This window comes from Salvelinus sp. IW2-2015, linkage group LG26 (genome assembly GCF_002910315.2).
Source record: "Salvelinus sp. IW2-2015 linkage group LG26, ASM291031v2, whole genome shotgun sequence".
Classification (NCBI taxonomy): Eukaryota; Metazoa; Chordata; class Actinopteri; order Salmoniformes; family Salmonidae; genus Salvelinus; species Salvelinus sp. IW2-2015.
Genome location: NC_036866.1, coordinates 20,940,482 through 20,953,968, shown reverse-complemented (window position 1 = coordinate 20,953,968; position 13,487 = coordinate 20,940,482). Strand labels below are relative to the sequence as shown.

Sequence of the window (13,487 nt, the reverse complement as noted above, 5' to 3'; positions counted from 1 at the left end):
GTGTGCTATGTTACAGGAAGTTTAGAACCAATGTGTCAAGGTGAACTAGTAATTATAATAATGTCTATCAGTAAAAGATTATGATAGAATGACGCTTGGACTCGCGCTAGAGTTGGAGGCTGTTCACGAACGGCATAGGGGCAAGATGCAGTAGATGGTATAAGAGTAGGCAGTATATACATAAGCAAGAATGCCATGAGTAATTCTGAGTAGATGGTTAGTTAGAGTAGATATCCAGAATATTGTGTTTGGCGCTTCGCGGTTTTTTTAAAGATTGGGGTTAATGAGTCCTGCGTCAGAGCAGTAGATTCGCAGCAAGCAATGGTGCCAGTGTGCGCAGGAAGAGAGAGAGCGGGACTATCAGCTTGCCAGATGCAAATTAAACAGGCTCTCGTAAGGTGTATAGCCGACACGTTCTGACAGAAGCTATGTTAGACGACCCAGTGAGTCGAGTAGGTTGCCAGTAGGTGAGCTATGTGCTCGAGTTTAGGAATGGCGTCATCAAGGTCTGGCAGAGTCGGTCTGGTTGTGTCGTCTTAGGACGAATACTTTCTCGACGAACCAGCCTGAACGTGTATTGCCTCTTGTGCACTTAAAGGACGCAATAATCGTGAGTGACGTCAAATCTTGCTCGCTAACTGAGGTAAATTTGGTGATACTGAGACATGCGTAAGTATCCCATATTTGTGGTATGTTTGATCGCGAGTCCACCTAATACTCATTGATATAAGGTATGATTGTTTCTTTAATCCATATGCTCCAATATAACTTCCTCATAGCGATCAGGGTAAATTGTATTGAAACTTGGGTTAACAATGTAAGGAAGTCTCACAAGAGCACACGTAGGATTGAGTATTACGATATTTTAATGTGATAAGCAATGACACATATACGGTGTTGTGACGTGTTATGTGAATAGAAGATATTAAAGTTATATGTGGTATTTCTAGCAGTTGTGCCACTACTGCAAAACGGGGTAATATTTTTGTAGTACAGCTGTGGGGTACTAAGTTTGTTTACCAAACACACTCCGTCTCTCTGAGGCTGTTCTGGACGCTTATCTACTTTAAGAGAGTCTCTATCTGTGTTTTCTTCTCTCACACTATCTCTCTGGCTTCGCAGTAATTGATTGTTTGTGTTGATCATGGAGAGGAGTACTCGCTCAATTAAGTGTTTATCAGTGGACTCGCTCTAGAGCTGGTGATTGGTAAACTGTATGTCGCTCTCTATTTTGGTATTCTTGAGAGTAGAGAGAATATGTAAACAAAAGAGACTATATTAATATCGTCAACAAGGTTTTGAGTAGTTATGTCTCTCTTCTCTATTCAAGCTATCTAAAAGAAAAGTGCGTATTCACCATTGAGTATTAGTTTTCTATGTGCGCCTGCTTCTAGCTCGTCTTTTGGTTTGACAGTGTTCTACGTTTTTTCCTCCTATATTTTTACTATGCCTATGCACAAACCAGTTGTCATCTGTGGCTTTTTGTTTTTTGTTTTGTTTTTTGTCAATTTCAGTTGTGCTTCTTTTTGCCGTTTGCCTGAATATATAGTTGATGTTTTTTACTGCTAGATTGATGCCTTCTTTACTGTGAGGTGAAATGTGATATCCAGAAAGTTATCTAGAGTGTTTGTATATTTTTGGTTACAGGTTGCTTTCTGGTATTCTTCCTGTGCTGTTTTGGGCCCATCTGTATGAATTTCTGATGTTGTACAGCTTACTGGGTTGTGAATGTGTGGTTGTTTCCATGTCTGTTCTTTTGAGGAACAAGTAATTTGGCTGTGTCAGAAGAGAGGTATCTCGTATGAGTGGATTAGATCCTAGTGTAGGCTCTTGAAACAGGAAATGAGATGTTACATCGCATGAGTAGAATGGATTGGTGTCGGCGCGGATCGTCATACTCTACCGAGATTCTCAGAGTATTCTTAATCATCACGGTATACTCCTTATCTCGCAATCTCATGCGAGGCTATAATTGGACATACTAGCAATCACCACGTGGGACCATAAATTCGCTCCTGTGTGCATGAAGAATGCTTTATTTAGGCCTAACGTTTTTGTTTTTTGGGAAGTGGGGGTTGAGAAATCGGAGTCGCATCTCTCTCTCGTCTCTCTCAATCCTGCTCTCTCTCTCTCTCTCTCTCGTCTCTCTCGGTCGTCTCCTCTCTCTCCTCTCTCTCTCACTCTTCTCTCTCTCTCTCTCTCTCTCTCTCCTTCTCTTCTCTCTCTCTCTCCTCTCTCTCTCTCTCTCTCTCTCTTCTCTCTCTCTCCTCTCTCACTCTTCGTCTCACCTTTTCTCTCTTCTCTCCTCTCTCTCTCTCTCATCTCTCTCTCTCTCTCATCGTTCTCTCGTTTCACCTCTTTCTTCTCCACTCTTTCTTCTGAGTGATAATAAAGTTTGACGTCAGACTTTGTTTGCTCCCGGCTGTAGGGGTGAAGGCTTTGACCTTCCATTACCATGGTAATGACCACAATGGTGAAGTCTTAGCATAGTGACTGAGCTATGCAGAGTTTAGAAAACTGCTGAACCCCAGTGGCTCACTGTGGCCATTGTCAGGTTTCTACCCCAAACAAAGGAAATAAAGCACAGCACAGCGCCAGTAGGTTAGTATGGCCACCTGAACAACATTGTTGTTGGAACCACCGATTCAAATGAGCACTCCCCTTTTTCTCCCCAAGTTCATGATATCCAATTGGTAGTTAGTCTTGTTCCATCGAGGTGAAGGTCGAGAGCCATGCGTCCTCCAAAGCACGACCCTGCCAAGCTTGCTTAACCCGGAAGCGAGCCACACCAATGTGTCAGAGGAAACACTGTACAGCTGGCTACCGAAGTCAGTTTACCAGTTGCCCGGCCCGCCACGAGCACAATGGGACAAGGAAATCCCTGTCGGTCAAACCCTCCCCTAACCCGGACGATGCTGGGCCAATTGTGCACCGCCTCATGGGTCTCCTGGTCACGGCCGGCTGTGACACAGCATGGGATCGAAGTAGTAATCTATAATCTTAGAGGTTAAAGGTGAACTATGCAGAAATCACTTTGCCATTTCCTGGTTGCTAAAATTCCAATAGTTCGCCTAATTTCAGTTTATATGACAAAACAAGCAAGTATAGTGTAGAGAATAATTGTTCCATCTAAACCGCTGTTAAATATATTTTCCATAACCAACAATATTTTCTTTTCAGCTGTTTTGAGGTTGGTGTACAAAACCGAAAGTAAAAGATGCAAAAATGAAACTTACGAATGTGAAGCATAGAAATAGCGCGCGTAGAACATATCTACAGCTAATTAGACTTGCTTTCAATGAGAATGACAGATCTATAACTAACATTTCTATGTGAATTTGGTTAGGTCACCCAAAATACATATTGCAGATTTAATGATCAACCAGATTCACATTTACTTTAGTTTWGTTTCTAGACAGCGATTTCTCTTCACCCTCAGCTGGGTGTGTCTAGGTGTGTACATCCATCGAATATGCCATTTAGACTAGGGAGAGAGACTAGCAGTCATCTAGTTATTGACTCATAACTAATCAGAACGGCACGTGAATCATTCTCTAAGCACTTCCTGTTTCTGTGGCCAGAGGGAGAAAAACAGGGAGAGATTTGTGGGTGACTTATACTGAGAGTTGGCAGGCAGGCCTTCAGCTAATGAAGGCAAAGTAAAAAAAATTATGATGAAATCAGTTCTCTCTGCCCACACCCTCCCTCCAACAGGAAATTAACTTATGACATAGAGCAGACAAAAGCATGGTCAAAGGAATCTCTTTCTTTGCTCTTTTTTTCTGAATGGAGAGATGGATGGAATAGATAAAGAGAGCAAGCTGGGAGAGTTAAGATAATATATAAAATAGAAGAGTAGGCAATATGAAGCACCATGCTGCATGCATCACTACCTCATTGTCACTTAAGTATATTGAAGAATTTATACTTCTGACTCTCATCCTATAGAAACCTCCGGTAATTGATACCAAATGTCCTCATAAAGACCAATTAAATGTCACTTGGCTTTTTTGAACGTAGAGATGACTAAAAGCTATTTATCTGTCCACGTTGAGCGAGACTCAAGACGTAAGCTCTGCTTCAGCCAAGCTGTTGCTGTGAGTAAAACTCATAGTATAATGAAATCTTTCTACTAGTTTGAGGGCCCCTCATTATTTCACTAGTCGTGTGTGTGTGTGTGTGTGTGTGTGTGTTTGGTGCTGTGATGTTGATGTGTGGTGTGTGTGTGTGTAGTGTTGTGAGGTTGGTGGTTGAGTGTGAGTGAGGAGCCTATGTGTCTGGTCAGCCCTGCTGGTCAGTGTGTGTTGGCCTGCATGGTGAAATGCAGACAGTGCTGGCCACTCAGGCGCTATAAGTGGGAGGCTGTGTGTGTGTGTCAGAGCCTCCTCGGCCTGACGGTCGGACGCAGAGTAGCGTCCTCTCCCAGGACAAGCAGCTATTCATCAGAGGCTCTGTGACTGGGTGAATAGGCCTGATGTCCTCCTAGCCAACACACGCACTGATTCATCACCACCCCAATACACTCTAGTCAATCCCTGAATACACATCACGCAGACAGATCACAGCACAGCAGCCCTCACTCAGCACTGGGACAATTCTGATTCCTTACGTTGACTACATATAGGGAACATCTGAACGTACATTAACACATTAACATTGCCATTACTGTCTGGGTATTGTAATAGCACAGTAATTGCACATGTCTATAATTGGCCATATCTGGCACACAGAGAGTAGGCAACCCAGGGTCTGTTCTGGCAGTGGAACAGGGAACCAGGAGTGTTCGATATCTCATCATGAGACTAACAAGGTGCCGGAGTCAATGGAGTGTATCCATGGATGCCTAGGGAAACCAGGCTTCCCCAAATATTTGACCAATCTTTTTTTTTAAACAATTATAACATAATTTATCTTTCTCTTTCCCGTCAATTCGCAAGTGGGTGAATCTCAATGGATAAATCATCAGAGCGAGGGAAACAGCACCCCTCTGTCTCAGTATGTATAGACCATGTATCTGATGCTGTCAGGAACAAAAGAGTATGACATGTTGCCGCTGTAGCATTTGATTGATTGATGCCATCAAGCATTTGGTCTCCCTTGATAAAAAATGATAAAATAATTAGCCAATCAGCATTGAGCTGAACTCAACTGTTGGTTGTCCTGGCGCAGCAAAACTCCTCTCAATGTAGACCAGTCTGAAATTGTCTTCACACCAATCAAATCACAGCCTAAGCGAAACATCATCATTGTCAGACAAACGTGTCTGTTGATTTGATGTTCTGCTGTAGCTAGCTTGCTAAATCGTCCCTTTCCTAAGCCATGGATGGAGAAGTGGATTTGGACTTGTGGTTTTGACTTAATTCTCTGTACAGGCAATGCTTATGACGGCGATTCTGATCTAACCATAAATTAATATATTGTGCCACTGGCCTGAGACGACTAAAGTTCAATATGTAGCCTAGTAGGCTCACATTAACTAGCTAGCTAACTTAGCTGGTTCATTTTTCCCATACCAGGAAGTTAGGGTTAAAAACTAAAACTAAAAGTGTACTTTATGACAGAGTCATAAGACCATTTTACCAACATGAAAGAGAGGAGGATGGCATTGGTGTTCAACTAGTCTATAAGTAGGGTGAGTCAACTTCATTTTATTATATATTATACCTGCACGCGCACGCAAACACACATACAGAAATCAGTACCATGGACAGCCACATACACTCCTGTTCAAAAGTTTATGGTCACTTCAAAATGTCCTTGTTTTTGAAAGAAAAGCACATGTTTTGTCCATTAAAATAACAGCAAATTGATCAGAAATACAGTGTAGACATTGTTAAAACTTCTTCAGGCTGCAGGGGCAGTATTGAGTAGCTCTGATAAAATGTGCCCATTTCAAACGGCCTCGTACTCAATTCTTGCTCGTACAATATGCATATTATTATTACTATTGGATAGAAAACACTCTCTAGTTTCTAAAACCGTTTGAATTATTTCTCTGAGTGAAACAGAACTCATTCTGCAGCCCACTTCCTGACAGGAAGTGAGATTTCTGAAATCGAGGTCTCTGTTCTAGTGCTTGCCTATAAATGGGCATGATACGTATTAGTATACATGCACGTCATACACCTTCCCCTAGATGTCAAGAGGAAGTGAGAGAAGAAATGAAGTGATTATCTTGGTCTGAGGTGGTATAAATCATCTTGGAATGACATGTCCGCCATTTCCTGTTTTCTGAAAAGCGCGAAGATGGACCTGGAATTGCCTTCTTGAAAGCTGTCGTTATAGGCGACTACTATCTCCGGCTTTGATTTTATTTGATACATGTCACAATATCATCGTAAAGTATGTTTTTTCAATATAGTTTTATTAGATTATTGAAATTTTTTCGGGACATTAGGCGTGTTGCGTTGTGTCCCTTTGTTGAGGATGGAGAGCTTCGCGCTACTTGGCTAGTGCGCTTGCTAATTCAAGAGGGAAAAACGACGTTCTAAACCCAAACAAAGACTGTTCTGGACAAAGGACCCCTTGTACAACATTCTGATGGAAGATCACCAAAAGTAGGACCCATTTTATGATGCTATTTCATATATCTGTCGAACTGTGCTATCGCTACCGTTTGCCTTGAATCAATGCTGTTGTGTGTTAGCTATTGTAGTAAGCTAATATAATGCTATATTGTGTTTTCGCTGTAAAACACTTAAAAAATCGGAAATATTGGCTGTATTCACAAGAACTTTGTCTTTCATTTGCTATACACCATATATTTTTCAGAAATGTTTTATGATGAGTATTTAGGTATTTGACGTTGGTGTCTGTAATTACTCTGGCTGCTTCGATGCTATTTCTGACGGTAGCTGTGATGGTAGCAGCAATGTAAAACTGATTTATACCTCAAATATGCACATATTTCGAACAAAACATAGATTTATTGTGTAACATGTTATAGGACTGTCATCTGATGAAGTTGTTTCTTGGTTAGTTTGGTTGGATCTTGGTTAGTTAGGTTGGCTTTGWGCATGCTACCTGTGCTGTGAAAAATGTCTGTCCTTTTTTCTATTTGGTGGTGAGCTAACATAAATATACGTGGTGTTTTCGCTGTAAAACATTTTAAAAATCGGACATGTTGGCTGGATTCACAAGATGTTTATCTTTCAWWTGCTGTATTGGACTTGTTAATGTGTGAAAGTTAAATATTTAAAAATATATATCTTTTGAATTTCGCGCCCTGCACTTGAAGTGGCTGTTGTCATATTGTGCCCGACCTCGGGCTTGCAGCCAGAAGAAGTTAATGTTGTAAATAACTATTGTAGCTGGAAACGGCAGACTTGTAATGGAATATCTACATAGGCGTACAGAGGCCCATTATCAGCAACCATCACTACTGTGTTCAATGGCACGTTGCGTTAGCTAATCCAAGTTTGTCATTTTAAAAGGCTAATTGATCATTAGAAAACCCTTTTGCAATTATGTTAGCACAGCTGAAAACTGTTGTTCTGATTAAAGAAGCAATAAAACTGGCCTTTAGACTAGTTGTGTATCTGGAGCTTCAGCATTTGTGGGTTCGATTACAGGCTCAAAAGGGCCAGAAACAAAGAACTTTATTCGGAAAACTCATCAGTCTATTCTAGTTCTGAGAAATGAAGGCTATTCCATGCGAGAAGTTTCCAAGAAACTGAAGCTCTCGTACAAAGCTGTGTACTACTCCCTTCACAGAACAGCGCAAACTGTCTCTAACCAGAATAGAAAGAGGAGTGGGAGGCCCCGGTGCACAACTGAGCAAGAGGACAAGTACACTAGAGTGTCTAGTTTGAGAAACAGACGCCTCACAAGTCCTCAACTGGCAGCTTCATTAAAAAGTACCCGCAAAACACCAGTCTCAACATCAACAGTGAAGAGGCGACTCCGGGATGCTGGCCTTCTAGGCAGAGTTGCAAAAGCCATATCTCAGACTGGCCAATAAAAATAAAAGATTAAGATGGGCAAAAGAACACAGACACTGGATAGAGGAAGATTGGAAAAAAGTGTTATGGACAGACTAATCTAAGTTTGAGGTGTTCGYATCACAAAGAAGAACATTCGTGAGACGRAGAAAAAATGWAAAGATGCTGGAGAAGTGCTTGACGCCATCTGTCAAGCATGSTGGAGYCAATGTGATGGTCTGGGGGTGCTTTGGTGGTGGTAAAGTGGGAGATTTGTACAGGGTAAAAGGGATCTTGAAGAAGGAAGGCTATCACTCCATTTTGCAACGCCATGCCATACCCTGTGGACGGCGCTTAATTGGAGCCAATTTCCTCCTACAACAAGACAATGACCCAAAGCACAGCTCCAAACTATGCAAGAACTATTTAGGGAAGATGCAGTCAGCTGGTATTCTGTCTATAATGGAGTGGCCAGCACAGTCACCTGATCTTAACCCTATTGAGCTGTTGCGGGAGCAGCTTGACCGTATGGTATGTAAAAAATCAAGCCAATCCAACTAGTAGGAGGTGCTTCAGGAACATGGAGTGAAATCTCTTCAGATTACCTCAACAAATTGACAACTAGAATGCCAAAGGTCTACAAGGCTGTAATTGCTGCAAATGGAGGATTCTTTGACGAATGCAAAGTTTGAAGGACACACTTATTATTTCAATTAAAAATAATTATGTATAACCTTGTCAACGTCTTGACTATATTTCCTATTCATTTTGCAACTAATTTCATGTAAAACAAGGACATTTGTAAGCAACCTTGATTGGACTAACTTGTTTTTTGTATCTTTGATTGTTTTCAGTGTATTAAACTAAGCATATATAGCCTTGTTGAATTGACGATGTTTAAGTTGAAGTGGTTCTGGAATAGCGGAGGCAGGGCTCCTGTTGTCTTTGTGCTGACTTGCGGTAACTCTGTGGTTCTAAATCAGTAGTTGTTTAGTAGACTGTCAAACATTAACTTGCTTGACCATGCTGCAGGTCATAACTGTTTGTTAGGTGTAATATTTGCTTTGTGGACTTCAACGGACAGACGTTGCTCTCCGGTTTTGTGATGAAACAAACATATGTGTAGTTGACTTTATTCTGCTACTCTGTGACTGTTGTCTGTTTGTTGTCTCAGCCTTATTGTATATCACGCTGGTGTATGAATGAACGGGTTATAGAGAAAACAATGCAATTATCACAACATAGGTTGTAATATGGCTTTTTTACTGGCTTGGCTTCRTCAGTGGTTTTACCCACACACCGCTACTGGCCATGGTGGGGGTGGTACACTTTTTATCTGGCTGTGATTCAGGCAGCACAAAGAATATGGGAAATATATATTATTTATTTATGGTGTGTGTGCATGCGTGCGTGCAATTATGTGTGCGTGTGCATGTGTGTATGTCTGTGTACCTGTAATAGGGAGAACGACAGAGATAGTCAGGTCAGGATGTGTTATAATGGGTTTTAGACGGGGGAACCTCTGCTGACCGTATTAATAACCACACTGTGAACAGACAGACACTATCTCCACTGCATGGAACCCTGTCCCCACACCCTGTCAGGCTGGTCACAAACATCCTCATCCCAGTGATAGTCCATCTGGGCTAGGGAGGGAGATAGCCATGGGCAGGAGGGCGGGAGACAGAGCTGTAGCTCTCTCGGTCGTAAATGATCAGCCCTGTGCCCTGTGTGGCATTGCTCTTGGATAGAGGCCTGGGTGCTGAATAGACAGATAAACTAGGCCCCTCTGATATAGGCAACATGGACTCTCCCTCTCTCTCTTAATAAACACACATATGGACTAAGGTGGAAAACGCGAAGCCAGGCAATAAATCAGGAAGTGGAGGCGCCTCACAATTAACCAATCAGACGTAGCTAATTTAGCGACCTGTGGTCTAGTGAAGGGGGGCAGTTGGAGGAGATATATATATATATAGCCCTATGCCAGACTTGCCTTACCACTCTGTACTAGGGGAGGGAGAGGAAGAGGTACCGGTCAGGGGGGCGCTCCAAATATTGGTTTAGTTTCAAAGCATCCCATAGTGAGTGGGTGGCTGTGTTTGCTCCTGGCAGGCAGATGCAGCCTGTGTTGTGTGCTGTTAGGTGTCAGCTGTGTTTTATAGTTATTTAACTGTCCTGGAAGGTCTTGAGTCTGGTCTATGGAGTCAGCCTGCCCTGGCACTAGGGAATTTGACAGTCTAACATTATGGAAGTAAATGTTGTTTCTCACTGAAGGGCACTACAACCCAATATAACATCTGGAACTTTGTTCAACAAACTCTGGGAATCTAATCAATTAAAGACAACACAGCTTGTCTGTAAAGGAATAATGAACTAACCCTCTCTCCTTTCTTATGCAGAACGTTCTAGCCAAGGCCCTGTACGACAATGTGGCTGAGTCTCCAGACGAGCTGTCCTTCCGGAAAGGTGACATCATGACGGTACTGGAGCGGGACACCCAGGGTCTGGATGGCTGGTGGCTCTGCTCTCTGCATGGACGCCAGGGCATCGTCCCTGGCAACCGCCTCAAGATCCTGGTGGGCATGTACGACAAGGCTGGGCAGCAGCAGTCTCCACTCCCCCATGCCTCCCAACCTGGCCCTGCCCAGAGCCCGAGCCAGCTGGCCTTCCCCCCGCAGAGTGCCTACWSRAAGSCCTCCCCCTCCTCCCAGTACACAGCCATGCACCCTGCCTTCTCCAACCCTGGGCCTGTCCCCGCCCTACCTGACAGCATCTACATGATGCCCCCCAACCATGGCAAGCCTTCCCCTTCAAGCCTGTACCAGATACCCATGGGCCCGCAAGCCCCACCCAAGGCCCCCATGCTCTCCCAGAAGCAGTTCCACGCTCCTGTTCAGGACATCTATCAGGTGCCTCCCTCAGCAGGAGGGCCTGGTCCTGGGCAGGATATCTACCAGGTTCCCCCCTCCATAGAGAAGAGGAGCTGGGACTCCTCCAAACCTCTAGGAAAGGTAAGTCTGTTTTGAAACGTATTGCACATTTACATTTACATTTAAGTCATTTAGCAGACGCTCTTATCCAGAGCGACTTACAAATTGGAAAGTTCATACATATTCATCCTGGTCCCCCCGTGGGGAATGAACCCACAACCCTGGCGTTGCAAGCYCCATGCTCTACCAACTGAGCCACACGGGACCACCACATTACACAACAAACACATTCCTCTAATCTTAAATATAGACTTGTTAGACATTTAGGTCCACAATAGCTAGTTTAGGCTCTCATTGTCATCTGACCTCATCCTGGTTGGGATATGTTTGGTATCCTGTTATTGTTTCTCCCTCATGTCCTCTGTCTGTTGTTCTCACTCTCAACAACAGCTCAAGGCTCCATGTCATTTTCAAAGCCGCAGGGATGACAGAAAAGAAAACAGAGGATAGAAAGATAAAATAAAAGCCAAAAGAGAGAGGGGAGATGAGGAGAGGGAGACATATATTGGAATAAATAATGTTTTTTTTAATAATTCAGGGATCTATTTGCTGGGGTTGGGTGAGTAAGCATTTTGCTCTGTTAGGCAGCAGCAGCAACAGGCAGCAGGCTGGAAGGGGGGGTACCAGTACCAGCCAGTGCGGTAACAGTAACAGTACAGTTTGTTGTGGCTGGTATTCTCCAGGGAGTGCCACCCAGGCCTGCCTTAGAGCACTGAGCCATGTGTGAGAGCAGCGCTGGGAAGTGAAGTGTGATGATGATGATGGAGGAGTGATTGGGCGGCAGCAGCAAGGTGCACCTGGTGCCTACAGGAGGGGGCGTAACACATGAGATGTCTCACCATCTTAAGTCCCCACAGACTGTACGATTTTAGGTGTATTATGCAACGATTTTGCCGTCTCAGACAAAATTTCCACTTCATGGGGCAAATTCTTAGGTCATAAACGATTGTTGGACGTCTTGGCTCGTTCAGTGTGACAGGGTCTCGGTCTGCCGATTAGGTACCGCTACGTTCAGTCGTAGGCTCCGACAAATGCTTAGCCTTTATCGTGTAGTATGGCTGGTGTTACGAGCCGATCCCGGTGACTGACCAATAAGATCAAGGCCGGCACTTGAGTATGCACATAAGAATACGATTATTGTGAATAGTCAGACTAATATAATAGTTTGATTAATGCTTTGCAAAAATAAACATTTCACTGGTAATCCTGTTTACATGACGAACAAAATCACCAATCAAAATAAACGTTCTACCACAGCGACCATGTTATTTTGGGGAAGCCAGTGATTATTATTATTATTATATATATATATTTGACCTTTATTTTAATAGGGAAGACATAGTGTTACCTAGGTCTCTTTTTCAAATGCGCCCAATTGATTCTGAGTTTGTATGTAAAAACTATTGATATCAATATTTTAATTTGGGAACATCGCACAGTGTGATGTTTTTTTAATTGCAAAATACTGAATGTAACGTATGGTAGGTCTGCAGGTCGGCCTTTGACCTGGCTGCTGCTGCCATAGAAAGGGAATTAGAACACAGATACAGTATCTCTGTGGCCGCTCCTCTCACCCCACAGCAGGTCTGTCTGTCTAAGAGGCATGACCACAGGGCTTTGTCCTTCACAGAGGGGGCTAGAGATGGGCCTCTGCATGGTTGATATCTGCCTCTCAATAAGGCCAGCTATCTGTCAGATACAAAAGTACAGACGCTCACAAAGAGAAGGTACAGAGAGTTAAACAGTAGTATCTGGCAAAACAAACATTGCCTTTGTGTTCCCTTGCTGTGAGTGTGTTAAACCTATGACTTATCCCCAATGATGTATGGGTGCAACTTCAAAACAATCTGAAAACGAGAGGAGAATACCAACTGTAGAAAGAGGGAGTGAGTGATTTGAAGACAAAACAAACACACGTGACATTTGGATTGAGGCGACATGAGGGACATAAGAGAAAGGCCAGGGCTCACAGAGAAACAGTGGACGGGGTCGATGAGGAGCTCCTGCCCAGTGATAAGACAGAGGACTCCAACAGAGTTCACACTCCAGCCCAGTGATAAGACAGAGGACTCCAAAAGGCCAAGCAGCAGCAGCAGCTGGAACAAACTGTGATTGGTTAGCAGGCCTTACATCAAAGAGGATGTCTTTTGAAGGGGTGTGGCCCTGGCACACTCCTTCAAGGGCCTGGAATTCTCTCCCTCCTTCCCTCTTACAGCCCCCTGTCCTCGTCCTCCTCCATTCGCTCAGCCCCCCCTGTCCTCGTCCTCTCCTTCACTCAGCCCCCTGTCCATGTCCTCTCCATTCACTCAGCACCCCTGTCCTCGTCCTCTCCATTCGCTCAGCCCCCCCCTGTCCTCGTCCTTTCCATTCACTCAGCCCCCCTGTCCTCGTCCTCTCCATTTGCTCAGCACCCCTGTCCTCGTCCTCTTCATTCGCTCAGGCCCCCCCCTGTCCTCGTCCTCTCCATTCGCTCAGCCCCCCTGCCTCGTCCTCTCCATTCGCTCAGCCCCCCCTGTCCTTCGTCCTCTCCATTCGCTCAGCCCCCCCTGTCCTCGTCCTCTCCATTCGGCTTCAG

The 13,487-nt window shown here is 43.9% G+C and overlaps 1 protein-coding gene across 3 annotated transcripts in view; it reads left to right on the top strand.

Annotated features, from left to right (window-relative positions):
* The window catches only part of bcar1 (BCAR1 scaffold protein, Cas family member), a 116,591-nt gene that overhangs the window by 76,651 nt on the left and 26,453 nt on the right, over nucleotides 1–13,487 (top strand). For all 3 annotated transcript variants that reach the window (XM_023971222.2, XM_070435187.1, XM_070435188.1), the window contains one exon: nucleotides 10,322–10,933. In XM_023971222.2, the coding sequence (XP_023826990.1) occupies nucleotides 10,322–10,933 (612 nt within the window). The remainder of the gene's footprint in view (nucleotides 1–10,321; nucleotides 10,934–13,487) is intronic.